Consider the following 27909-nt stretch of genomic DNA (forward strand, 5'->3'; position numbering starts at 1 on the left):
CTTACCTCTGGTGTGTGGGGGGGGGGGGAGGCATCGCACCGCGGCCGCCGCTCCGATCCGTTCCTCTTTGCTTCCGCGGGAGCCAGACGCCAGGGGGAAAATGATGCGCATGTATATTTGTGGAGCGAATTCTTCTAGAACGTCCCTTGGCTGATCGCGGGAGCGCGGCGGGCGAGGGAGACAGGTGCAGAGCGGGCCCGCCGGCGCCGCCGGAGAAAAGTTGTTCTCTCGCCGAGGTGGGTGGGCGGCGGCGGGGGACCCCAGCCCCAAAGCCGAGGACGCCCCCCTGTTTCCCGGCGCCCCCACCCACCCTCCCACCCCCGCCTTCCCCACCTCGGTCCCCTCCGGCGTCGCCCACTTCTGCTCGGCCCGCTCGCTGCTGCGCGCCGGCTCGGCTGCAGGGGAGGTGGCGTAGTTTCTCTTCCTCCCACCTCTTCTCACTCACTTGTTTTTGTAGCCGTGGGCTCCCCTAATGCTTTCCTCTCCACAATGTTGTTTCATTATATCATGTCCATCATGTGACACCGGAGAGGCCTCTCTATGGAAACTTAAAGGGGCTCCCACGTGACTGCAGCAGCAACAGCAGCAGCAGCAGCAGGACTGGCGGCGGCCGCAGCGTCGGTACCACCACCCACCGGGCGCCCCTCGCAGCATCCCGGAGGGGCTTCTGGCGCAGCAGAAACCCAGATCGGGGAGCAGAGCATCCGGGCGCTGTGGCGTCGGTGCGTGCGTGAAGCCTTTTTTTGCTCATTACATAGGAAAAGCGAACAGAAGGAGCGTCCTGAAATCCTTCCCTACAGTCACCAAACCCACGCTCTGTGAAAATGACATTTCGTGGCTCCTACTTTATTTTCCCCCAAAAGCAATGAGTTTTCTTATCAGGTCTCATTAGATTTTACAGAGTCAAAAAAGAAAACCGGATTTGTCCCTCGACGAGTTCAGCCAGCACTGGGGTGAACAGAAATGACAAAACAATAATAGCAGAAATAGAATCAGGCATCTGATACATAATTACCCTCACCACCAGCTTTAAAGCTCTCTGGAATTACATTCCTCCGGTAACTGTGGATGATGCTTGCAGGAGGCAAAATGCAATGCAGTTTTTCTCTTCCGCAGCTATATTAAGGCTTTGTTGCTGACAACGGTAAAAACTTGTTTGTGTCAGGAAGTGAGGTAGGAAGATACGACCTGGAAGGTACAGACAAAACCAAAGTGGCAGTTTTTGCATTACTTTTCTGACCACAGTCTTTCAAATGCTGAGAAACAGCTGGTCAGTCAGCTGTAAAATACGTAGTATGTTTGACGAGAGATAAAGTAACCAGAAAAACACATTTTCTAGCTTCATCATGCCATTCACCTGTGTATGCCTAGTGCATATACAGAAAATATCTCGAACCAATAATTTTGCCATCATTTCTAGCATTTGACGAAGCATTAAACACACAGCTCTGAAGGGTTTTTGGCCCAGTGACGTGTGGCAAAAGCAACATCAGTTCGAGTGCTATTATTCCTGAATTATTATGGAATCACAACATCCTCCCCCTTTCCTGGCTTATGCCTTAAATCTCAAAGCTCTGCCTTCCAAGTTTTTATGCCCCTGGAAGATTTTGTCCTGTAAGTCTATTACCCAAGAGATTTTTTTTTCCTTTTTCTTTTCTTTTTTTAATGGGTTAGTTCCTGCTTTGCGATTTATAAGACGAACTCCCTGCTTGCGCTGGCGAATCATGAAAACTTCAGGAGAAGCTGAAGAGTGGGGCAGTAGCTCAGCCTCGCCTGTGACTTTGCCTTGGCCTGTCTCTCCGGCCTCACCAGCCATGATAAATGATTTTCACTGCTCCCTTCTTAATTCCATATGTCCCCCTCCCCATCTGTACCTGCCTGCCTACTACTTAACCTACCCTTGCCAACCCTTCTCCTACCCCGGCCTCCCAATTCAGCCCCATTTCAACCTCAATGCTTAACTCAGACCTCCCCCAAATACTCCCCCCCCCCCATGCTTCCCCTGCCTCCTTCGCCCTCCCCTTCCCCCCCTCTCCCCCCCCCTTCTTCCCCAGCGCTGACTCCCTCCGCGTCTCGGCAACTCTACCTTCTTACCTCTTTGACCTCCTTAATTCTCCTTCACAGACTGGCCCCGGACTTCGTGGCCTCTTCTTCCCCTTCTTCCCCTTCAGTGTCCTGCCCCCCCCCGCTGGGGTCTTCACCCCGCTCCTCCCAGTCCCATCCCTTGCTGATGCCAAGCCCCAGCATTCCTCAACGGCTCGGCCTGCTGGGTTTGGAGCCGGATCCTCTTCCCGAGCCTGGGAGCTGGGAAGGGGAGTGTGGAGCGCCAAGTCGGGGGCAAGGAGGCCCCTCGCCCTCTCCACCCCTCGCCCCCTCACCCCCCCCTCTGCCCGGCCCCGGCCCCTCCCGACTCCCGGTTGCGGCGCTTCCTGGGCGGATGGTTGGGACTTGCTGCAGCAGCTGCGGTTCTGCTGTGTCATGCAAGGAGGCGGCGGCGGCGGCGGCGGCGGCCGGAGCTGGAGGGGGAGGAGGGGAGGAACCTGATCTCTCCGGTAGCGAAGGGCTGGAGGCAAACACCGAGCTCCCCCAGAGCCGCCCGGGAGCAGGGAGGGCTCCGCTACCTCGGGGGGCCCTCCCCGCGGGGCAGATGGTAAGTGGGGCGGCGCAGGTGGTCGCCTTGGGGAAGGGGAGCGCGCAGCGGGGCAGGGGTGGCGGGGAGGCGGAGAGTCCTAGGAGACCACCCCCACCCCAAAACTGAAGGAGCCCAGTGGAGAGTCGGAGTGGGAGCCGAGGCGTGATGAGGAGCCCTAGTAATTTCCATTCGAATCTCCCCGCAGCTCGAGCCGGGCTCCCCCCAACGGGCGTGGTGAGTCCCGAACCCCGGACCCGAGCTAGAGGCACTGATTCTGGCTTGGAGAAGCGCCCTGCAGTCCCTCCCGGCGCTCGGAGGGGTTCAGCCGAGTCGCAGAAGTCAACCTATACCTTATTCCTGTCGTCTGGCTGCGCTCTGTGGATTGTCTTGTTTAACACTAGGGAAAGGGGATGGGAAACCTGCCCAATCTCACTTTCGCCTCGAAAATAATGCTGTTGGCCAGCGGCCTCGGACAAACAGCCTCTGGTGCAATTAAACAATCAATAGGAAAAAGAATTCCGCCGCCCCCCCGCCCCCCCCTTTCCCGGGCTCCTGGGCGGGGTGATTAATCCCATTTAAAGGAGAAAGGAAACTATATGTTATATTCTCTCCTACCCTACCTCCCCTCCAGGCAGCCGCAGCTCCCCCACAAACTGCCCATATTCATCACTCGCCCACCGCCCCCCTTCACACTGTGATTCTGAGAGATGAGACGTCACACTCGAGCCTCAGCCTGGATGAGGGACTTGCCTTCCACTGAGCAATTCCATCTCCCTTAGGCGTTACCCTGGGGGGATTTGCAACCTAACGGGACAGGCTGGGCGCTGAGGACCACCAATGCTTTTAACTGAGGGCAATGCTCGGGGCAATTTTTTTTTTAATCCCTTTCCATTTTGCTGTTGAAACAGTTAAAGCATTTAGCATTTTCCAAAGTATCATTTTTTTCTTTTTTATTCTTTTTTTTAAAATGTCAATCATACATTTAACAGTAAGGGGTTGGCGGGATTAACGGAAAGGCTAATGACTGTCTCAAAAGCACAGGCCGTTGCTAGGGAACTCTAGCTCATCCTGCTCTCTAATCTCTAGCATGTTCTGTGGAAATCCAACTTCTCCTGGTGTTATTAAAATGAATGGCATTTGGTTAGAAGCGTTCCTACTTGTGCTGTAGCATCCTGGATTGTTATCCATGGCCTCGCACCCACATACCTTGTTTTCCTAATTTGATTTCTGTATGTGCGTCACTGCCAGGGACGCACAGACCAGACCAGTCAGGTTCACTTCCTGTTTCTCAGAACTCGTTTATATTTGGTCTCGAGCACTGGCTGCTAAAATATTATCAAACTGGTCCTCTTGGAAAGGACTCTCTGCTGGTCGTGAAAACAAATCATCCCAAATGAGTCCTAATTCCTATGCAAAAAAACCTCATCTTTTGAGGAATGGACTGCGGATTGCCATTTCAGAAAAATCATTCTTGAAATGGAAAGCCCAGAAAAATCCCTCCTCCTTCTTCTTTTACCCAGACTCTTTGTCCCTCCGCTTCAGAACTAAAACAAACTCAAGCAGGGAGTAGATTTACATATGATATTTCTAAAGTGAAGCACAGAAAAATACACACCGAAGCTGGGGAAATCATTAAGACTAAATAAGGCGCAGAGTTGAATGGGATCCAGGCCCCAGGAGGACAAATAAGCCTGGTTAGCGTTGGGGCTCTCAGAGAACAGAGTGTGATTACAAGGCTGCACTGCAAACAGAAGTCCATCACTTTGTCTCCTAATTGTTCCTTTCACCAAGTCTCCTCATGTCCCTGGACAAGGCAGACTTGCTTCTTTTTTTCTCTCCCTTTTCCTTCCGCCTTATAATAAGCCTGTCACTAAGGCAATAGAAAGATAAGCATTATGTAAATAGCTAGGTGGGTTCTGATGCAGCTGATTTGTTTAAGTGGAAAATAAAATGTGTTGAGAAAAGATCAGTACACCACGAAATTTGCTTCTGCTTTTAGAGCCCGGATGGCTGGGGGAGAACCTGCAAGGTCTTTTCTTCATGGAAACTTCATGAAAGTGCTGGGTGGTTCCTTTCAGTTACAAAATTCTGCGATTATATGGAATTCTCCGTGTAAAAAAAATTCCAATTGTATCTGGATCATGCAAAGTTAAAATGTAATACTGAAATGTCCATATCTCTCCATAGATATGTCAGAGGTAAAAAATACTGTGAAATGAACTGCCTTTGCACCATCATTTGTTAGCGCCAGCTGCCAGAAAAATAAAATCTGCCTTACTCCCAATGTAGTTCTCTCTGCTCCCTGGGCAGCATTGCGGAAGCCACAGATTAAGATGCAGAAAAGGATATAGAAATACATTGAAAGGTCTACCCAGTATAAATTCAGTGATTCCAAGTATTTTGGTGAATAAAATGGGAGAATGATAAAGAAGCACCATCTACAAGATAACTGAATCCTCATGGAGGCTTTTTTAAATGTTTATTTGTACTTTAGTTAGTGATAGGCAGAAATAGATCTGGCAAAGATTTTCAAAATTTTCAGATTCAAGATGTTAAAAAAGAAAAAAAGTAGCATGGAGAAATGTGAGATTTCTGCCAGAGAGAAAAGACTTGATTTTGAAACCCAACTTTACCCCTCTATTTAATCATTTTTTATATATTATATTACATATAAATTATATAGAATAATAAAAGTTATGTGTCTGGTATTGTGGCAGGCAAAGGGAAATATGAAGGTGAATAAAGCGACCTTTTTAGAATGATCTAATCATAGCAGACCTAGAATGAAAGAGGAGTACACAGTTCATCACCCAGTAGTGAGATGATACCAACACGGGACTCAGGTCTAACACCAGGCATTGTCAGCGTCCCTAACCAGACAAGCTGATTTTTATGTATGTGGTGCTGGGGATCAAATCCAGGCATATATCCAAGTGATGTATTCTACCACTGAGCCACGTCCCCTACCCCCAGGAAAGATGAATTTGCAGATGAGTTCTAAAAGTTGAGTATTAGCCAAACAAGTGGATAAACTAAAGCGAAATATCTTTCAAGCAAGGCAAGAGCTGGGTGTAAAGTCCTGGAGATAAATAGGGATGTTCAGAAAGATGAGGATGAAGAACAGTCAATGTCTAGAAAATAGTAAATTCTAGGTAAATATATTGTGAGTGTTTCTCAGTACTGAGGAATGTACCCAGAAAAATCAGCGAGGCCTTAATTTTAGTAGATTTGTGTGTCTTCCTAAGTTTCAGTTTTCCTAATGTCAATGAAGAGTCACTGATAAATTTTAAGGAAAACAATGAAGTGATCAGATGTCCATTTTAGAAAGATGACTCCAGTTTGGAGAATGAATTAACTGAATAACAATGCAAGCCGAGAAACTAATTTACTTTCTTTTTTTTTTTTTTTGAAACTAATTCACTTTCATGTGTTAAGAAAGAAATGGTGGACATACAAACTAAGGTGGCAACAATGGAAAGGATGGGAAGAGACAGATTTTTAAAAAAAAAACTACGGATCTAGAACCTACTGATTTTTATTTTTTATTGTATCTGCAGGATTAAGGACTAAAGGGGAAATGGTTTAGGTAAATGACAAGATGGTGATAACCATTCACCAGTGTAGGGACTGCAGGATGTATAGATTGAAAAGGGAAGGCAAGACGTTTAATTTTAAACATATTGAAGTGTCCAGATGTTATCAAAGTGACACTGTCTACTACATCCTTGAACAGAAGAGTCTAGAACTCGAGAGATTATACTAGAAGTCCTTTGAGTGAGTGATAGTTGATGAAAGTTGATCCCCAAGATAAAAGCCATAGTGGAAGAATCATAAAAGGGCCTGCTCTGGAATGCTGTAAGGATGCCAACACAGAAAAGGTGAAGAAACAAAGACACAGGGGAAAGAACATTCAAAGAAGTAGGAGAACCAGGAACAAGTGGTGTTAGAGTAGCCAAGGGAGGAAATGTCAACAGTATTAAATGCTAAAGAAAGGTCAAGAAAAAACAAGGTCTGGAAAGTCCTTGGCTTGACAACAAGGAGGTAATTGTTGTGGTTGGCAAGGAGGAGTTATTGGGATTTGGGGATGGTAACCAGATTGCAGTGGATTCAAATCAGGGTGCGAAGTGAAATTTTAGGGGGTATGAAGGACTAAAGGAAAATGAAGGTGTGGAGAAGGAGCATAATAGTGTCTGAGGAAAAGAAAATAATATGGGAGACAAAACTCTTGGTTCTTTCAACTTTCTTCAAATGAACTGTCATCACTGAGTATCAGTTGCTCAAGCTGAAAGGCATGTAGGCATTCATAATTCTTTTCTCTGTTCTTGCATCTAACCCACAAGGAATTCAGGTCAACTTTGCCTCCAATTCCAAAATCTGTCCATGTCTATCTCTATTACTACTATTCTATAACATTTGTGAGGTCTTTTTTTTTTGGAGGCGGGGAGTAAGGAAGTAGTTCGGGCCACATCCAGCCATGGGTTTTGTGGTTTTTTTCAGGGAGGGTGCTTTTTGGGTCACACCCAGCAATGCTCAGGGTTATTCCTGGCTCTGCACTCAGGAATTACTCCTGGTGGTACTCAGGGGACCTTATGGGATGCCAGGGATTGAACCAGAGCCGGCCTCGTGCAAAGCAAACAAATGCCTTACCTGCTGTACTGTCACTCTGACCCCATCCCCAACCCTCCACCAGTGCTCATTCTCCACCACCAATGATCCCAGTATCCTTCCCATCCCCTCCATTTCATCCCCCCGACCCCGCCTCTATGGAAGGGCATTCCCTTTTGTTCTCTCTCTCCTTTTGGGTGTTGTGGTTTGCAATAGGGATATTGAGTGGCATCGTGTTCAGTCTATAGTCTACTTTCAGCCCGCATCTCCCATCCCGAGCAGGTCCTCCAGACCCCCTTTACTTGGTGTTCCCTTCTCTATCTCCATGCCCAGCCTCCAGTTTAGGAGCAACTCAGGAGTCAGTGCTAGGAGGTCATATGCAGTGCGAGGGATTCAACTGGGATTGACTGCATGCAAGGCAAGCACCTTAACCCTTGTACCATCTCTCTGGTCACTCTCCCATCTCTTTCCTGTTCCACAGTTCCTTCTATTCCTTACACTAGCAGCTGGGCTCCTGAAAAACCCTTCTTACTGTTTTTTTCCTGCTCCCACTTTTGCCCCTGTTTTCCACAGCACAGCTAGAGTGACATGAACCGAGACCATAAATCAGTTTGCATGTGTCTCTCCTTAGAATCTTCCCAAGTCCTATCCGTTGTGAGCTTTGAAAGCTCTCTGCAGTGGCAACCCGGACCAACTTCAGATTCACAGCCCAATCCTCTCACGCACCTCCTCTCACTTTTATCTGTCCCCAAACACACTGGATTCACTCTGTTTTGAAGGACTCTTCCCAGTTATTTCCAATTCCTGGAATATTTTTGGGGAGGGGTCACACCTGACAGTGCTCAGGGGCTACTCCTGACTCTGTGATCTGGAGTCTAGTAGCTAGGGGACTAAAAGCAGTGTTAGGGGTCAACCTGGGGTTGACTATATGCAAGGCAAGCAACTAAACCCTTGTACTATCTCTCTGGTCCTTCTAAAAATATTCTTTTGGTCATTCTGATCTCTGCTTAAGTGTCACCTCGTCTAAGAACCCTTTCTGACTACCTAGTCTAAGTACTATTTTCCTCTGACCACCTTCCCAATTATTCAATGTGTTTTATTTTGTGTTTTGTTTTTTGGGAGAGGGGACATACCCAGCAGTTCAGGATTGCTTCTGGCTCTGCATTTGGAGACCATTTGTGGCAGGAGTCAAGGGACCATATGGGATACTAGGGGTTAAACCCTGGTCAACTGTATGTAAGACAAGCATCCTATCCATTGTACTATCTCTCCGGGTCACCAGTTTTTATTTCCCCCCATTTTCCTTTTTGAATTATGTCTTATTTATAAGCTTGATTATTATTTTTTTCTTGCTTATGACTGAGATTCTCTTTAAAATATAAATCTCATGAGGAATCTTAGCACACAGTAGGCACACAAAATGTTCGTTGGACTCTGTTGAAAGAAAAAGAGAGAGGCAATAGATTATTAGAAATTCGAGAGATAGAGAATCATAGTCTGATGTGGTCGAGGAATGGCTAGTGAAAATGAATGACTAGGCCTTGAAGAGTCTAAAAGTGGAAGTTACTAGGTATGTGACACTGGATATTCACCTTCTCTGACTTGTGGTCAATGATAATACACATCTCAAACACTTATTAGAAAAATTAAATGAACTCGTAAAGGTAGAAATCAGTCTCATCAAATTATGAGGAAAATCAGTACTTCTGCAAATCAAGCCTTGGGGTGCCTCCCAAGCAATGTCCAGAGGACTTGGAGGCCACTTCTTGCAATACTTGGTGGAAGTGGCCTCCAGGTAGTGCCGAAGATCCACAGGACCACACTTGGTGGTGCTCAGGGCCCCCAGGGCTAAACCCAGTGAGGCTTGGGATGGGGGTATACCGTGCCAGGATCCAACTTGGGGCCTCTTGCATGCGTTCTAATCGTTTGAGCTATTTCAAGCCTATGAAAATCAATTTGTAACCTCATCAGGTGAGCTCTTCTGTGGGCTGCCCTAGAGTACAACTGGCATTTGCTAATGACTTATTATTAGGAAAAAGAGCTAAGTTGTCGCTTTTAAAAAGTAGCAGAATCTCTTTAAAATGCAAACCTGGACTTAGTTACTTAAGAAGAAAAACCAAAGCACTCCTGTCTCCTCTAACCTGCTCCAACAAATCAATAAGGAAGCCCTCAAACTCCTTGGAAAATTGGGCAAAGGGCATGACAAACATTACAGTAAACAAAAAATAAAGTGGCCTTTGAAATATGAAAAATGCTCACCTTTTTTCTCATAACAAATGCTATGCAACTTACAGGTGCAATGGGATTCCCCTTTACATAAGAGGTTGACACAAATCAGGTGGGTTAATAACAGGGGCAGAGATGTGGCTCAGAGGTAGGCAGTTGATTTGAGTCCTGGAACTGCCCCAAAAAATGTTGAATTAGCATACTTAGCTCACCAACTTGAGAAGGGCCTCTATCGCACTATTAGTAGGAGTGAAAGGTGGTACAATCTTCTGAGGGCAAGCTGGCAGTTTTATCAATTTTTTTTCTGTAAAAAGCCTATGAGCAGCAATTCTGTGTTTATATATTTATCCAATAGATATACCCACACGTAGAAGATTAATCTGGTAGGATTTTCCCTGAAGAGTTATTTATAGTCACTGAGGACTGAAAACAACCTACATGTTCATCAATAGTGACATAGTTAAATAAGTTATGGTTGGGAGATAGCTTTTAAGATTTGTGAGGCATTGCTAGGTATACTGATGTGAAAAATCTTCATGACCCCTTCATTACCACGGGGAAATGAAGATAAAACACACATGTATTTGCTAGTATTGTGTTTATTTAAGATGACTCTTTACATTTTTATGCGAAAAATATTCTGTCGGAGAAGTCAAAATAAAGCAGGGCAAGAGCAGATGTAGCAAGATGAGCTGGGAAGGTATTTAATTGGTTCTTGAGGAGCTGGTGGCATGTTTCCCTCACTAGGATGATGGCATGCGGACACGAAATAATCAGCGTTCTTTGAGAATTGAACGGAATTGGAGTGTTATGGAGAGTGAAGTAATTGACTTACAAGTTCTTTCGCAATGCAGTGCATGAGCAGACATGTCAGTTGCTAAGTTGGAGAATCCTGAGTAAGTCTCAGAATTTCAGGGGAAGATTCAAAGTTCTGAGTGAAGATACCTACTCCAGGCTTGTGATGTGGGTTTGAAGCTCAGAAGAGCTGCTAGAACGGGACTGATCCATTTGGAAAATGATCACCTCAAGAAGGTGGATAAAATCAGAAGAAAAACAGGCTCAGCACTGAACTGTCATTTAGAGATTATGTAGAAAAGGAATTGGCAACGGGGACAGAATCAGAAATCAGAAAAGTGAAACCAGGAGATTGTGGGGCCAACTTTATATTAAATGTTACCAAAAGGTCCTGGAAAACCATTATGACTTGTTTCTCTCCTAAACTCTAAGAAATTTGAGAATTGGGGTTATTTTAATTACTTATATAACCACAGGGCTTACTCTTTACTGGTAAACTTTGCTTAAGTTGGAAAAGAGACAAAGCCACAAAGAGATATTACAGATTTATAGAAAGAGAATAAAACGTATCTTTGGGTCTCAAGAAATAAATCAATAAGACATAACCCCTTGGGGCTGGAGCGAGAGCACAATGGGTACGGCGTTTGCCTTGCATGCGGTCGACCCAGGTTCGATTCCCAGCATCCCATATGTTCCCCTGAGCACCGCCAGGAGTGATTCCTGAGTGCAGAGCCAGGAGTAACCCCTGTGCATCGCCAGGTGTGACCCGAAAAGCAAACAAAAACAAAAAAAAATAAGACATAACCCCTTGAATTTGTCTGGCAACCAAACTTGATCTTGGGAAATTAAAGAAGTTCTGCTTTGCACCCCAGCAGTATACAGTACATTTTCTGGCTCTGCTCAGAGATCACTCCTGACAGTGCTCAGAGGACCATATATGGTTCTGGGGTTCCAATGAGGGTTGGAAGTATGCAAGACAAGTGCCCTATGTCATCTCTCTGGCCTACTTTTTTACTCTTATGCTACTCTGGTGGGGCTCTCCTCTGTGCCATGCTGTTGAGCTATTCAGTGCCTCCCAGAATCTTTTTTTGGGTGGGGGCAATACCCTGTGATGCTCAGGAGCTATTCTTGGCTCAGTACTCAGTACTGAGTCCTGGCAGTGCTCAACAGACTATACTTGGTGCCGGGATATGAACCAGTATCCACCATATGCAAGGCAAGTGCCTTAACCTCTGTACTATCTACTAAGTCTCAAGTCCCGGGATCCCTCTTGATAAGTAATATTCACTTGTGTCTGATCATTCAGCATCATTGCTTTTAGTTAAGTTCCAGGTGATGACCTGAGAGAGAGAGAGAGAGAGAGAGGGAGAGAGAGAGAGAGAGAGAGAGAGAGAGAGATTTGCTTTTCTTCAATCAGTAAATGGTTGACAGGATCCATTCTAGTGCCTCTCTAATTCTGTTCTATCTAGTCACTGTTCACAAGAATGTCCCATCAAAGGGAAGGATGACTTTGGCAGGGAGAGACCGTTATCTCCCAGAGAAACAACCAACACCTCCATCTTGTATTGTTTCTGCAGAATGGTGCCACCATCAGGAGAGAATCTAGAGGACATTGAAGAAAAACCATTTTGACTTTGTCCTGAGAACGGCAAAACTTCCCACATAGAAGAGGAAAGGTCATAATCTTTTGATCCCTTGTTCTTGAATTAGACACTGAAACAGAAGATGTGATTTAGGCGCAATGCTTTAAAAATGTTACGTCGGGGCTGGAACCATAGCACAGTGGATAGGGCATTTGCCTTGCACGCAGCCAACCCAGGTTCGATTCCCAGCATCCCATATGGTCCCTGAGCACTGCCAGGAGTAATTCCTTGAGTGCAGAGCCAGGAGTAACCCGTGAGCATCGCCGGCTGTGACCCAAAAAGCAAAAATAAATAAATAAAAATAAATAAATAGCACTGCACTGTGGACTGGAGCGAGAGCATATCAGTAGGGCATTCGCCTTTTACACAGCCGACCCGTATTCGATTATTCAATTCCTCCGCCCCTCTCGAGAGCCTGGCAAGCTACGTAGAGTATCGCACCCGCATGGCAGAGCCTAGCAAACTACCCGTGGCATATTGGATATGCCAAAAACAGTAAAAATAAGTCTCACAATGAGAGACGTTACTGGTGCCCGCTCAAACAAATCGATGAACAATGGGATGACAGTGACAGTGACAGTGACTGCACTGTAGCACTGTCGTCCCATTGTTCATCGATTTTCTTGAGCAAATTTTTTTTGCTTTCCCTGGTCTAAGGGCCAAACAGATACGTTTAGGGCTTTATGGGCATAAACCCGATGCCCTCCCCAAACCTCCTGTCACGTATGAAAGCAGTCATAGGCATTGTGTGTACAGATGAGTGAGGCCACATTCCAATACAGCTTCATGGTGTGACATTTGAATTTCTTACTTCCATGTTACAATAGATTCTTCATTGGATATTTTTCAGCTATCTAAAAAAGTGAAAACCATTCTCAGCTTACAAAGCCGTACAAAACAGGGTGTGGGCTGAATTTGGCCCGTGGACACTACTTTGGCAACCTCAGATTCAGACAAACAAGAAGATCGTATCATGAAGAGGAGTTCAAGATTTGGACTTCTGAAGAAATGAATGTTTTATCTCTGATGTTTTGTTCTCGTGCTTATTTGAACATATACACACATTTGTCTCCAATGGATGTATTTGGGAATAAAGAGTAGCTCCTCGGTTCATTTAACACTTTGTTCTTTCTGAAGGAATGTGTGTGAAAGAAGGAGTTTTTTAAAAACAAATGGAAAATTCCTTTACTACACAACTTTATAAATGCCTACACAAAGAGGGCAGAGTAATTCTAACTTGGTTGTTATTGTTGCTGCTGTTGTTTAGGGACCACACCCAGCAATGCTCAGGAGTTACTCCTGGTCCTGCACTCAGGAATTACTCAAATGCTTGGGACCATATGGGATGCAAGGGATGAACCTGGGTTGGCCATGTGCAGGGCAAGCGACCCCGACCTGTGCACTATCACTCTGGACCCTCTAATCAGTTTAAAACTCCATGAATTCACTCAACAGGCACCTTAATGCTCTACTTCTTATAAATGCAGTACTGAGTGGTATGCAGTTAGAGGTAAAAGAGGAGACAGATGATCGACAGATAATAGAGGGTAGATAACAGATTGATATATCAATAGAGGCTACATGATATATAAATCAATAGATAGGTGTCCATCACAACTCTTTGTATTGTAATATAATTGTAGTGAATGCAATGGACAGGTCAATAAAAAAAAAGTTAAGTTTGAATCTGAGGTCCTTTGTGTTCCAGCTGTAAGACCTTGGGTTGATTACACAAACCATATAAGCTTCTGTTTTCTATTTTTAACATGGGGATAATAATACTGACCTCTCAAGGAGATTGTGGGAATTAAATAAAGTAGCGTACATAAATCAGATAATGTGGTTACTGGTAGTGTAAGTAATCAGTAAGTGGTAGCTCTTGCTGTTTTTCTGCCAATATGAGTGTAAAGACTTTGTACAACACAGAAATATACAATAAAAGACCAAGTATACTCACCTCATAAGTCAACAACTTAATGTACACAAATGGAAACCAGAAACCTGAGGTTTGATTCCTGGCAGAGAACATTTGGGTGAAAATAAAGGCAGAGGTGATATTAGTATAGGCACAGATAGTAAGGTGGCTGACCAGCTTGCCCGGTCTTCCCTGGTAACCAGTTGCCAGACAAGCTCTCCCAGGGATCTTCCTCTCCAAGTTCTAGTCAATCCCAGCGTCTTGCTTCCTTCCAGTCAGGTTCAGCTGTGGGCCTCAGACACCTGTAGGTCCCTCCTGTGATATCCCCTCCTCTTCTATATTTCTCCTATTTTGTCCTTCCATCTTGCCATCTACACCTCCAATCCCTGGTCATTTGCTGGGTGCCTCAGTCTCCCTGTCAGCAAGAACCTCCTCCTGGCCTTCTGTAACAGGATTTTGGTAACCTGTTTATCTTTGAAGTCCTCTTCTCTGGAGGGCTTCATTCTGCTATCCACACCCCCTACTGTGACCTCCTTAAACAATGGCATCTCTAGGCCTCACCCTTCGAACTGAAATACTTAGTAGGAGCAACTTCCCAATTTCAATTTGGTCTGAGACACCACCTCTTGCATATTCCAGCTCCCCTAATCCAAGTTGTTATGTCCTTATGTCCTCCCCGCCCGTGCCCACCCATCTCACTCTTGGCTTAGGCTGTCTCTCTCCACTGGCCATTTGTTGTCAACTAACTCTAGCAGGCCTTGCAAACTTGTTATGGCAACATCAATAAAGATTTCCCGATACGAATGACAAAATCATTGGCACAGGAACACAACAGCAGGATAATGGAGAACGTCAACATCTACTGACAAGCTCATTCTGCTGAAAAGTGAGCATCAAATAAAGTTGGCATGACTTATATTTAAACTAATTGCTTCTTGAAGAGGTACTATTCTATGCTTAATGCTAACCAGCCAGGAAGAATGTGCTGGTGAAGTGGAAGTGACAGACAACTTAAAATAAGTGACCGTGGCATCCTTGCATTTGTAATAGCCAGAAAAGGCAATTCTGTGCTTGCTAACCTGATATCCAGAACTTGGACAAGTTCAAAAATGTAAACTTGAGATTCTTGCCAGATACTAGAAAAGAAAGTGCTAAAGAAAGTAAAATGCCTTGAAATTGAGTTCTTATCAAAGCAGTAATTTCAATGAAGAAAAGGGACCATCTAAAAAGTATCAATATATCTGTTCCAGAAGCATTCTGAGTTTTAGAGGACAAATAAAATTGATAGGAGTTGAGCCATATAATGAGGCCTCATTCAAAGGAAAGACTCAGACTTATGAAAATAATTAATCCAGGGGGCTAAGGTCAGAGACAATTAAGGTCTAGGGAAAGTAATGAAGACAGTGAAAGGCTTTTGATAAGTTTCTTCTGTGTTTGTAGAATTACAAAGCTATTGAATGAAGCAGGCTGTCTAATGTTTCTCTGAAAATAACCATTCAACTAGAATCTTAGTGTGAGGGTTATTCACCCCCCAGCTCTTTGTATTTTTAATGCTTCTTTTTTTATTTTTTCATTTTGGATTTTGGGCCACAACAGCAATGCCCAAGGGTTACTCCTGAATCTTTACTCAGAAATTATTCCTGGTGGTACTTGAGGGACCATATGGGATTTTGGGGGTCAAACCTGGGTCAAACACTTGCAAGGCAAATGCCCTATCCACTGTACTATCACTTGACCCTATTGTTAATATTTCTAAAATCAGAATGTATCTTCAGCAGGTTGAAATGGTAGTATTTTGGAGAGAGAACTCTAAAAACACCAATTAAATAATTGTACATCATGTAATTAACTGGCCTTAAGATAACAGAAATAGGGCATTTTACTTATTTAACTCTGCCAATAGCCATTGCTCACAGCAGAGAAGGGGTTCATGTTGTGTCCAAAAGGCAATCATACTACCAGTGGTCATGGAAGGTAGAGAAGAGACAGAAGAGAGTTTAGGGGCCACATTCATCAATGTACTACAGAGGAATGTGGGTGAGTACAAACAATGAAAGATGACCACCTTCTCGCTGGAGTTACACTTGGAGGAAGAGAGAATGTGTTTATATTCATCTCTTCTTACAAGGAACTAGTCCTCTTTCTGGGAGCTCTACTCTCATGACCTAATCATCCCCCAAAGACCCCATCTCCAAGTATCATCAGCTTGGGAATGAGGGCTTTAGGATGGGAAACTGCAGACAGGAGACCCAACATACTGTCCACAGCAGATGGAGAGAGAGGATATGTGTTGAAGAGATAATGCTTGACCAAGATTCAGCAAGGGATTTAAAGACTGCTGCAAAGATTTTCAGCAACAATGTCTAAAATGAAATCAGATCAAGGACACTTTGAACTATGCCTGCTACATAGTATGTTGTTACAAGTGGATCAGCTTCTACTGACCCCACAGAGCACTCTTTTGAGAAAAGGTTCAGGTCAATGAGTAGGTCTGGAGTCAAAAACCAGAAGACAGTGCACAGTGGTATATATAATGAGGAAAAGAAAGGAGCTGGATGTAGCAACTCTCTTGCAAATGTGCATTTGAGAAAGCACACAATAAAACAGAAGAAGAAAGGAAGGATTCAGATAAGTAGACAGGGACAAAGAAGTAGGTAACATACTTTACCAGCATAAATACATGGGAGAGTTGGAGCTTTGGTTCATTTCTTTTTACTGACTTCTTAATATCAAAGAAAAAAAGTGGAGTACCTGAAGATCAATTGTCCATGGAAGAAATTGTTCCAACCTCATGTGATCAGATTCTTAGGAGTTATAAAGCACACAGGTGATGACATACATCTTGAATGTAAAGAATTTAGTACTTAGTGGAGAACCCATGACTTTTTTGGATTTTAATAGTTTTTGTCTGTTAATCCTTTAGTGAAACAAATTAATTTTCAAATGGCAGATGACTTGTCACTTTTTATTAAAACAATGAGATCTTCATCCTTAAAAGATACCACCTATACCTTCGTGTGTTGACATTGTGACCCTTTCCCAGCTGCTGCCTCCTGTTGGCTGTCCGTGGAAAAGCAGACACTGCCACTGACTTCAGGAGGCACAACCTGTTGTTCCTTTTAAGCCCAATAGTAAATTTCATCCTCCTTAATTCAGTGACGTGACCCAAGTCTCTCCATCCCAAACAAAGATCCAAACTTTTGCTGAAGGTTCTAAGACAGAGACGCATTTCTTCTAAAAGTGAATGCGGAAGCATGTAGCCCTGGGGGTTCCTTGGCAGTCAGTGGGGGACCACAAAGGAAGGGTCTCCTTGGACTGTTACCTCTTGTGCTGGTTAGAGCTAGTGAAGCCTTGTCAACAAAAGAGGGAACTCTCAGGTCCACTCCCCGATGTCTAAGCCTAACTCAACATGGTCTGATATCTTTGAACTTTTCACTTATCAGAGCCATTACCTTTTATTTAAATTTTTTTATATTAGAACTATACCCCAGGATCAGAGAGATATACAGTGGACAGGGCACTTGCCATGCATACATTTGACTTGGGTCTGATTCCTGGTATCACATACGATTGAATCCCACCAGGAGTGATCCCTGAGTGCAGAACCAGGAGTAAACCTTGGGTGCCATCAGGCATGCCCATCCCAAATAATAATAATAAAAATTTACCAAAAAATTTTAAATGATATATGCTAGAATTTATGCAATATGTAGTACATGTATAGTATATATAGCATATGTATATACACATGCTATTTATATATATACACACACATATGCATGTGTATATATTCATATATGTATATACACATGCTATTTATGTATATATACATACATATGCATGTGTATATATTCATATATGTATATATACATAAACACTACATACTATCTTTGGTCTTATATATTACATATGTACGTATACTAAGTGAGATTAAGGGGAGCGTCTTTAAGTGGTCTTACAAACTTAAAAGAAAAAGACAACACCTCATAAAAAGAATGAACGAATAACTTGAAAATTCAAATAAATAGTTAAATAGAATTTAACTGGTTAGTTCATATAACAGATACCCAGTCTTACTAGTCATTAAAGAAATCAAAGTAAATGAAAAACATATTTTGTGGCTATTCATTGTCAAGAAGTTTAAGATGACACCTGTGTTTGTGAAGAGGCTGGCAAATTAGCACCCCCTTATAGACTGGCCATATATCTCAGTTCAAACATTCTAGAGAATGATTTGGCATTGTGCATTATAAACCTTCGAATATGCAAATCACCTGATTCTGTCATTTTACCCTTAAGACTTTATCTTAAGAAAATACTTACAGGTAGAATACTTAATTTATCATTCTTCATTCTGATTAACCTGTGGATATCTTGGAGGTAACTTATGTCTCCGAAGAGGAATATTGCATAAAGTGAAATATATTTCTAGGATGAAATCTATGCATCTAGTCAAACTAGATTATGGAAGATGTTGTGGCAGCAGAAAATGTTGCTTATTTATTTTAAAATGTATTTGATCAAGGAAGAGACTGGTCAGTTACACAGAAAAACATATCTATAGTCATAATGTCTTTTTTTTGGGAGGTCACAACTGGAGATGTACAGGGGTTACTCCTGGCTCTGTACTCAGGAATTATTCCTGGCGGTGCTCAGGGGAGCATACGGGATGCTGGGAATAACCCTGGTCAGCCGCTTGCAAGGCGGCTGGTTTCAGAGCCTGGTTTCAGAGCCCTACCTACTGTGCTATCGATCCAGCCCCAATAGTCATAATGTCTTGGTAGTGGAATAAGAACTGATTTTCTTTGTAACTTCTGTATCTTCCTTCTATACATACCTCAATAACCATAAGCTGCGCTTTTAGTCAGAATAATAAAGATACTGAAGATGAAAGGGGATGCCAAGGCAAATTATAAATATGGAGAGAGAATGTTTCTTCTGCAAGATAAACTATCCTTTCGGACACTGGACACAGGATTTTCGTGCCATTCCTGTCTGTGATAGGATGGAATGTGGGACAAAATATTATCCAGGGTGAATAGCAGATTAAAATTTTTAGCCCAAAATGTGGATGAAGTGAGTATTGCTTATCTGGCACTTTCTAAATGGCAGCATGCCCATGTCCTGTGCAAAAATATTTTCCATCTCTCATTTCAGTAACCCTTTTCCAAAAGTCAGAGAAGCAGGATATTAGCATCTATATTTTACCAATGAGGGAACCAAGGCCCAGAACAGTTCATGAACCTACTTCTGATAGTTAACTAGTAAATAAAGGAGCTAGAATTCAGTCCCAACAAGTCTGGTTTCAGAGCCTGTATCTATTGAATTAAAGTATGTTCTTATTATTTTTGAAAAAAATTAATTGCAGTTCTTTGGCTTACAAGGCTATTAATAAGCATCCTCTCCTTCTCCCAAGAACCCCCAGACTCTCCCTCTCAAGTCCCCCAACTCAATTGTATGGATAGGTTCTCCCATTATGTTATCTTTGGTCCTTTGATGCTACCTTGCTCTGTATCTTTAACTCCCATATATGAGTGAGATCATTTTGTATCTATCTCTTTCCTCTGACAACTTTGCTCAGCATTATATGTTCTAGTTCCATCCTTGTTGCTGCAAATTGCATGATTTTGTTCTTAGAGATGTGTAGTATTCCACTGTGTGTGGAATATATGTATATATGTATATATACATATATATTACAACTTCTTGATCCATTCATCTATAATTGGGCATTTGGGTTATTTCCATATCTTGGATATTATACTCAGTGCATCAATGAACATAGGTGTGCAGATTTCCTTTTGAATTAATGTTTTTTTTGTTTGGGGGATAGATACCTAAATAGATACCACCTAGAAGTGGTATCATTGTATTAAAGTGTATTCTTTTCTTTTGGCCATTGACACATGTTTTGCTCAAACTTTTATAACTACAAGGAAGATTTCTAAATCCCAGATAATGATATTAAAGGCATATTTCAGCTAAGAATACAAAGCTAAGATAATAGGGAAAAAAAGGAAGGCAAGAGATCTAACATTTGTTGAGCTCTTATATTAAGTATTGTACTTTCCTCATCTAATCCTCAAGACCACTTTACAGAGTAAATGGGATTATCCCTGTTCTGATAAGCAAATTTGATCTGAGAGCAACCACAACACCCACGGGGTCACTGGGCTATGAAACACCAGAATTCAAATCTATACATCACTCCTAAACCCTTACGCCCTTTGCTACTGGATAATTGAGGCCAAAAGTAAAAATATATGCTGTGGAGGGAAAATACAAAATCCCGCGATTGGCTTTTTTAAAAAGGAAGTGTATAAATACAGGATTTAGAAGGCCTAGTTGATCAACATTTTAGGTGTGGAAGATGTCAGAATCCGGGTTGACTGTAAAGTACCACCACGACACACTGTGATTATCAGAATCCTCAGTCAGTATCAGGTGGTATTCACTTGTATCACTTGTCATCCTGTTGATCTTCTATTTGCTTGAGTGGGTGCCAGTAATATCTCCATTCATCCCTGTTGCATGCTAGTATAGCCCAATGGTATCTGCTCACTCCAGGAACAGGAAGAGCCTCAAACCATCCATTCAGTGTATTAGTGTCTTGAAAGCAGGAGCTGAAGTGCCAATAGGTATGGGCACTGATTATGCAAGATGAAGAGAATGAGGATTTTTATTCAGAGTGTTCACTGTTTGAAACTGACATCACTATGCAGTCCAATAGGGAACTGCCAGCTAGTAACCATATGTGTATATATCCACAAATGTGTACCTGCACACACATATATAGATTGGATTATTCACAGAAGCTGAGCGAGAGGAAACCCTAGAAGAAGCTGAAAGTCATTGTCAGTTGAATGATGGCTATTTTATTTTTGTTTTTGTTTTCTTTTTGGGTCACACCTGGTGATGCACAGGGGTTACTCCTGGCAGTGCTCAGGGGACCATGTGGGATGCTGGGATTCAAACCCGGGTTGGCCACATGCAAGGCAAACTCCCTACCGACTGTGCTATCGCTCCAGTCCCTGAATGGTGGCTATTTTAAAGAAATTCCTCTTTTTTAGGGGGAGAGAGGGCATCTGGAAGTGCTTGGTGGTTCTACTCCTGGCTCTATGCCCAGGAGAGTTGCTTCTGGCAGTGTTCAGTGGACTGTGTGGTGTTGAGGATCAAACCCAGGCCTTCTACATGTACACACAATTCTTTGAGCTATCTTCCCAGCCTAGAAATTCTGGGGCGTTTGCCTTGTAAGCAGCCGACCCGGTTTCGATTCCTCCACCCCTCTCGGAGACCCCAGCAAGCTACTGAGAGTATCTTGCCCGCATGGCAGAGCCTGGTAAGCTACCCGTGGTGTATTCGATATGCCAAAAACAGTAACAACAAGTCTCACAATGGAGTCGTTACTGGTGCCTGCTTGAGCAACGGGGTGACAATGACAGTGACAGTGATATGTAGCTCCTGAGGACAGAGAGCTGTAGTTGGAAGAAGGTAGATTGTAGCCAATATACAAGCATTCAAAGCATAACTGTGTCTTGCATATCTTTACTCACTGAAATGCCAAACCCAATGCTTTAGATGTAGCAGACATTTAACGATACATATTCAACTGAATTAGATATCCAATTTCTGTTCAATAATGCAATGAGGTTGCCTTGTGGAGTTGGAAGGGCTCCAGAAATTTTAACAGAACCTAGATGACCATCTATTGTACTAAGTTCTCCAGTTATAATTTTTTTTTAAAAATCTGATATCTTGCCCAGTTCTATCTGCTTCCCAGTGGTTGCCTGCTTCACTTGCAGCCAGTCTTCTGAGAGGAATCTCTTTCAGTGTGACTTCTAACTCTCCAGAACTGTGCTCTTCAGGTCTAATCTCCAAACCAAAGCTCATCACTCAGCCCACAGTGAGAAATGTTAATCTTTTCCCCCTAATGTCTTGAGCCCCTTTGCCTTGCAGATTCCACTTAGTCCCATTCTCCTACTCCATTGCCCCTTTTCCAATCTTTTCCTCCAAATGTTGTCAATTACTGCCTGCAGGCTCCCCAACCCCTCCCCCACTCCTTTCGCAAGAGCTCTGTTCATCGCTCTCTTTATAGTATCTCATCCATTCTGAGGAGTTAACTACCCCTGGACGTTGACCTCTGAACTAATTCACTGACTCGAAATCTCTTGTCCGACCTACAGACGCGTCCTTCATTTGCTGTGTATATTCTACAATCACTGCAAACTTAACATCTACTAATTATTCCCTGAACACTCATTGTACTGTCTCAGTCTATGTGATTTTCCTTTTCCCATTTAGTTTACTATCATTACACTTCATCATTGCCTCTCTCCCCTGCCCCCAACTGAAATCAATATCAACGTCCTCCAGCAACTTTTAAATCTCCGTGGGATTTGTCACTAGCTTTTAACCCACTACTGTTATGGTGATTCAGACCTTAATCCCTTTCTTAAACTATTACAGTGACTGCCTAATTGGCTTTCTGTGCACTAGTCACCCTTTACTGTACTCCGTATTCAATCTGACACTTAAATTTGTATTATTTTGTTTCCATTGTATGGGGCCACACCCACTGTTGCTAGGATCCACTCCAGGGCTTTACATATGCAAAGCCTTTGCTGTGCCAATTGAACCACATCCCTTTACTTTAAAAAATATATATATGAATAATGACATCACTCCCATATTTAAGGACTTCTGATTATTTCTTTATTGCCCAATCATAAACTCCAAATCCTTCAGCTATCAATCAAGATTCTTCTTGATATAGCTACCTTACCAGTCATGTTCATCCCACCTCTCACTGCCCCATTTTTGCCTTTATAAATGCCAAAGTGCATTTTTCTGGGCTGGTGGGTTCTTGAAAAATTGTATGAAAGATTTGCATACAAAAATCAGAAGATTGGGGCCGGAGTGATAGCACAGCGGGTAGGGCATTTGCCTTGCATGCGGCCGACCCGGGTTCAATCCCCGGCATCCCATATGGTCCCCCAAGTACTGCCAGGAGTAATTCCTGAGTGCAAAGCCAGGAGTAACCCCTGAGCATTGCTGGGTGTGACCCAAAAAAAGCAAAAAAAAATCAGAAGATTATAAGTTAGAGTTTATTATATAGATAAAATAGATAGGTCTGAGTCCTTCCCCAGATGTTCAAGGCCTTTCCTTTACCTATGAATAATGTCAGCAGTCCTGTCCCTATTGTTGCCCCATCTGGTGAATGACCTCCCTTGTCTCATCCCACACACAGTCTACTTGCCTCCCATGAATGACGATCAGATCCTGACCCTGCGTCAGTCTATATCCCATGTATGCTTTTTTTCAGTCTCCAGGATGGCCACATCACCCACGTGGGTGAGATCCTAGTGTTCTGTACCTGTTGCTGGGCCTCCCAACTGTACCCCAGTCATTCTGTCCTGGCTTTCCTGACTGACTCTGGCCATGGCCATGTGCGTGAGGGTGAGTCTCCTCTGCTTAGGCATCACTACCTGGGCATCCGAGCCCTACTAAATCTGAGCTTCTCTGGGTATCTGAGCCTGCAGTCTGTGAAGAGAGGAAGATGCTGGTCCAGAAAGAGAAGAAGAAGAGGGGGAAGGAGATGGAGAAAGAGAGAGAGAAAAGAAGGAGAGGGAGAGAGAATGAGATGGGGTTGCCATCCCATTATCTCTTTTGATTGACTACCTGTTCCTTAAGCAAAATTTAAAGTATCCAACTAAATTCCCCTGGCAGTCCCCTTCTGCTCCTTTGCCTCTCTTCTCCTTCTGGATGCCTAAGAAATATGTCACTCTTCTTCCTTGGCCAACTCAAGTCTTCCTTGGGAGCTCAGCCCAAACTTCAGCACCTCAAATAGAAGAAACCAGCTTCAAAGTTAGATGTGAAGTGGAGAAAAAGGAAAAGCAGTGGTATAGATGGGGAGTGGAAGAGAATTAAGCCCTCAAAGCCTCTCAGCATTCAGAGAGCAGGAAGGACCGAGCCCAAAAAGACTGAGAAAGAACAAATAATGAGGTAGGAGGGAAGACAGGAGAGTGAGCTGAATGCCATCTGAAGAGAGTGTGTCAGTAAGGGCTTGATAATTGCTGCCAAGAGTCCCTGAGTGATAGTAAGATGAGAACAACTAAAAATTGGATTTGACATCCTAGAGGTCACTCTGACCTTCCTAAGTGGGTTTTCAGTGACGTAAGGAGGACAAAAGAATGACTGGTTTGGCTTCTTGAGATAGAAATAAGGAAGTTGTTGATGTTTGTTGACTGACTGAAGCACCGGGTGCTTGAAGACATGGTGTCTTAGGATTCTGTAATTGATCAGGAAGAAGAGATGAGTTATTTGAAATGCTTAGAATTTCTGGAAGATTTCCAAATGAAAACAAGGGTGAAATTTTGTGGTGCAAAACTTTTCTGAGGTGTCAGGGGAATTCAGAGTGGGATTACCAAGGCTGGAGAGTTAATTCAGGGAAGATTCAATATGAAAGCTGGAGTGTTTGCGTTTTATCTCCTGCTAACCCAGGTCTTAAAGGCCCTCATGCAGTACTCCTCTGAGATTTCAGGGAATAGTTCTCCCTGCAGGGAAGTGTGTAGGATTTTCCAGAAACAATCTCCAAACACCTCTTGCCAGTGAAGTTGCTGTTAAGAAGTCATCTGGAGGCTGGGCCACACCAAATCTGAATGATTGAGAAGAGGCAAATGGGAAGAATCAGACTCATTCAACGTAGTGTGCTTGAAAGTGCAGTGCTTGGAAGTATTTCTATAGAAAAATAGTTTAGCCTGAAATGATAGTGGAAATGATAATGATCTCAAATGAGCTTTGAGATCACCTCTGTTGGGTGGATAGTTAGATTGTTCTTACCTGTTACCCACTTCCCTACTCCCACCCACTCCTCTACCCCCGGAACAGAACTATAATGAAATATAAAGATACAGACCTTGAGAGCTGGCGAGATAGTTCAGGGGTTAAGTGTTTGCCTTGTATATGGTTGACATAGTTTGATTTCCAGCACTGCATATTGTTCCCCTCTGAGTACTGCCAAAAGTTGCCTCTGAACACATAGTCAGGAGTATCTCTCAACCTTCCCAAAATGATATAGACCTTGGATAAACTGAATCCAAGTTTTGATTGTATATTGTTCTCTGTATGACATTCGTCGAGCAGGCAGTTTCAAAAGACACTCAGGTATAGATCCCATGGAGAATAAGTTTCTACTTACACGACTAAGGACAAGCCTAGAGCACATTTTCCAGAGCTGTGAAATAAAGACAGGCAGAATGTTTTCACAACTTTCTATCCTATCCCATTTCCCATAGAGGCCCAAGTACCTCAGGTCTTTTCTTGGTCTATCTGTGATTGTGCCGGAAGTATGCCCACTTCCTGAAATAACCAGGGCCTCTCCATTTTTTTTTTTTGTTTTTGGGTCACACCTGGCGATGCACAGGGGTTACTCCTGGCTCATGCACTCAGGAATTACTCCTGGCGGTGCTTGGAGGAACATAAGGGATGCTGGGAGTTGAACCCAGATCAGCCACATACAAGGCAAATGCCCTGTCTGCTGTGCTATCACTCCAGCCCTGGGACCTCTTCTTGACAGGTACAGATCTGGAGTTCATTGAAGCTTTCCTCACCTTCAGACAACAATCAATTCCCTCTCTCCATCCCCAACCACTTCACGTGTTATTCCCCCTCTTACCAAACTGACCTGTAACTGCTTTGCACACCAGGCTCCTTCCATAGGCTGTTTCCTGAAGCCAGTCATTTCATCTTCTATTTTTATCTTTTGCATCTAGAACGCGGATTGTACATTTTGAACAATCTCTGTAGAATGGCTATAGGAAGCCTTGAGAATATGAATGAATGAATAAATGAGGGAATCAATACATTAAAAAAAGCAATGGAAAAATGGGACTCATCCCCTCCCCCACCATGAAAGCAAGTAAAAGCATAAAAACTGTTGGTGATTTAACATATGCACAGAATTTGTACATGTCATAGTACTTTGCAAATCCAACTGGAACGACAAGCTTATTGTAGCATTCTGCATATGAAGAAGAGAGTGAGACACATCATTAACTTCTAATACATGTGGCACAAGATGGTGAGAAGTAAACCGGTTAACACAGCACTGGGCATTGGGAACTGCTGGGTTTGATCTAGATTTGGGAGAGATGTTTGCTGTACAGAACTTTTTAATTCTCCTTTCTTTTCAGACAAAGTACTTTTCAGTTTAAAATTTAAGGGCTAGGTATCCAAGGCCATAGCTTCATAAACATGTTTATGTAAAACCTGGTTTCCTCCTAGAAAAAAAAGTGGAAAACAAACCAGCGATTACACCTCTGAAATGGAAGCTTCATTGAACTCACATGCCTCAGCTTCTTTCATGCATAATTTGTAAAATGATAATAGCCCCCTCCTAGTATTTACATTATCAACGTGTTGTAACTGTAAATGAGATAGTATAATATTGGCTATAATGTCTTCTTTGAAAGATAACCATTATACGCAAATGAGATATTATTATTTAGTTTGTCCCTTTTCGATCTTGTTAAATGAGAATTAGATGAAAACTCTGCTTTAAGCAATACCCAGTGCAGTGGGTAAATGATTATTGACTTGGATGAAATGAAAAGAAAAATATCTTCAGCTGAAAACTCAGTTGTTTGTGCAGTTTAGCTAGCCTGAACACAAGGCAAAATATTGTATTTAGCATAATGTTTACCACTGCCCTTTATCTCCTCTGCTGTAATCACAAACTGAAGACAGTTGAGCCTTTCAGTTGAAGTCTTAGAACATAAATATCCAATAATGATTACAATTTAGAAGTAATGCTTGAAGGACTCAAGCCACGCAGCTGTTTGTATCACTGATTTGGGGCACAGATGAACCATGTGAGGCCTTTGCTTCAACTCTTCGTTCTTAGGCTCAGGCTATAGCTATGACTACAGCCCCTTCAAGTTAGTTATTGCTGGTGCCTCTTCAGGAGAACTGGCCAGGGCAGAGCTTTCCAGATTTATTCTTGGGATACAGTGTTATGATAGCAAGAGAGGGAGTGGGAAGTAAGGCTTTTAGATCTGTTGTGATGTCAGATACTTCTCTTTGTGCTGTGAAATGCATGAGACCTGACACAACACATGAGGAAGACTCGGGATAATCAAGCTGGTAGTAACACCTCTCCAACACCCATCTGGTCATTATTGTACTCACTGACCTCTTTGCATGTCAGTAACAACTTCTTCAGCTCACTGCTAGGTTGTGGTTCCTGCTTTGGAATTGCTCCCATTCCTTTCCTCACATCCAGTGTCTGGGTTCACCTTCACTCCTTAGGACCTACCTTCAGTATGACCTATAATTGTGGTTATTCGTTTTCTACATGACCCATCTGTTTGACTCTGGATTCTGCTCTCAGAAAGGCTCCGTGCCTGAAGAACTGCCTGGCCAGTGGTGGAGCCAGTTGCCTGCTCCTGATTCCAAAGTGACCACACTCTTCTCCCACCATCAGACTGTCCCTAACACATGAGCTGTGGCAATAAGCGAGTAATTAGGGTGGGATGATCACTGTGTCCAGTCAGACTCTTGTCTGCGGAGGGGTCATTTCATTGGTGAGATGCTTAGAGAATTCAGGAGTCCTTTCACACACCGCTGTTACTTTTGGACCTGTGGAAGCCTGTGTGGACCTTCAAGACTGAGTGAAGGGATGAGCACAAGGGTTATAGGTGGAGACCACAAAAGGTAGACTTGTTCTACATGACCATTTTAGCCATGCGCAGCCTTGTGATTGGACCATGTGATTACTCAGAGCCTTGTCATATGGCCAGCTGAGCCACAGTGAAAGTGAGGGAGTGTGGGAGCCACTATGGCAGCCCTGTTCTCCTTCCCTTTCTTTGTGATGAAAATCTAGAGGTGATATCACCCACCCTGAAAATGACGCATATCTACACTCCATTTATGACCTCTCAAATCGTGTGACCTGATTTCTGCTTCTGATGATCTTGCTCTTGCCCACCTGCTTAACCATCTCTTTGGTGTTTGTATACTGGGTTGCAGTGTAAATATGTCCCAGCTTGATGGCTCTGTAATATTTGCCTTTGTTAGCCATAGCCTACAATGGAAAT

At 43.3% G+C, this 27909-nt stretch overlaps 2 protein-coding genes across 4 annotated transcripts in view; one reads left to right on the plus strand and one right to left on the minus strand.

Annotated features, from left to right (window-relative positions):
• Positions 1-338: 338 nt before the first annotated feature.
• LOC129402499 (uncharacterized) lies at positions 339-27893 on the minus strand. The gene is made up of 4 exons (XM_055129316.1): positions 27765-27893; positions 25500-25583; positions 2095-2729; positions 339-1188 (listed from the first exon to the last, which is right to left on the minus strand). Exons 1-4 carry the CDS (start codon positions 27891-27893, stop codon positions 1122-1124), a joined length of 915 nt encoding a protein of 304 aa, XP_054985291.1. The 3' UTR covers positions 339-1121.
• The window catches only part of MKLN1 (muskelin 1), a 347617-nt gene continuing 322179 nt past the window's right edge, over positions 2472-27909 (plus strand). For 2 of the 3 annotated variants that reach the window (XM_055124493.1, XM_055124502.1), the window contains exon 1: positions 2472-2650. The gene's annotated coding sequence lies outside the window, so the exon portion shown is untranslated. Of the gene's footprint in view, positions 2651-2837; positions 2867-27909 lie in introns of all 3 variants that reach the window. The other variant, XM_055124497.1, reaches the window with a different exon arrangement.

This window comes from Sorex araneus, chromosome 1 (genome assembly GCF_027595985.1).
Source record: "Sorex araneus isolate mSorAra2 chromosome 1, mSorAra2.pri, whole genome shotgun sequence".
Classification (NCBI taxonomy): Eukaryota; Metazoa; Chordata; class Mammalia; order Eulipotyphla; family Soricidae; genus Sorex; species Sorex araneus.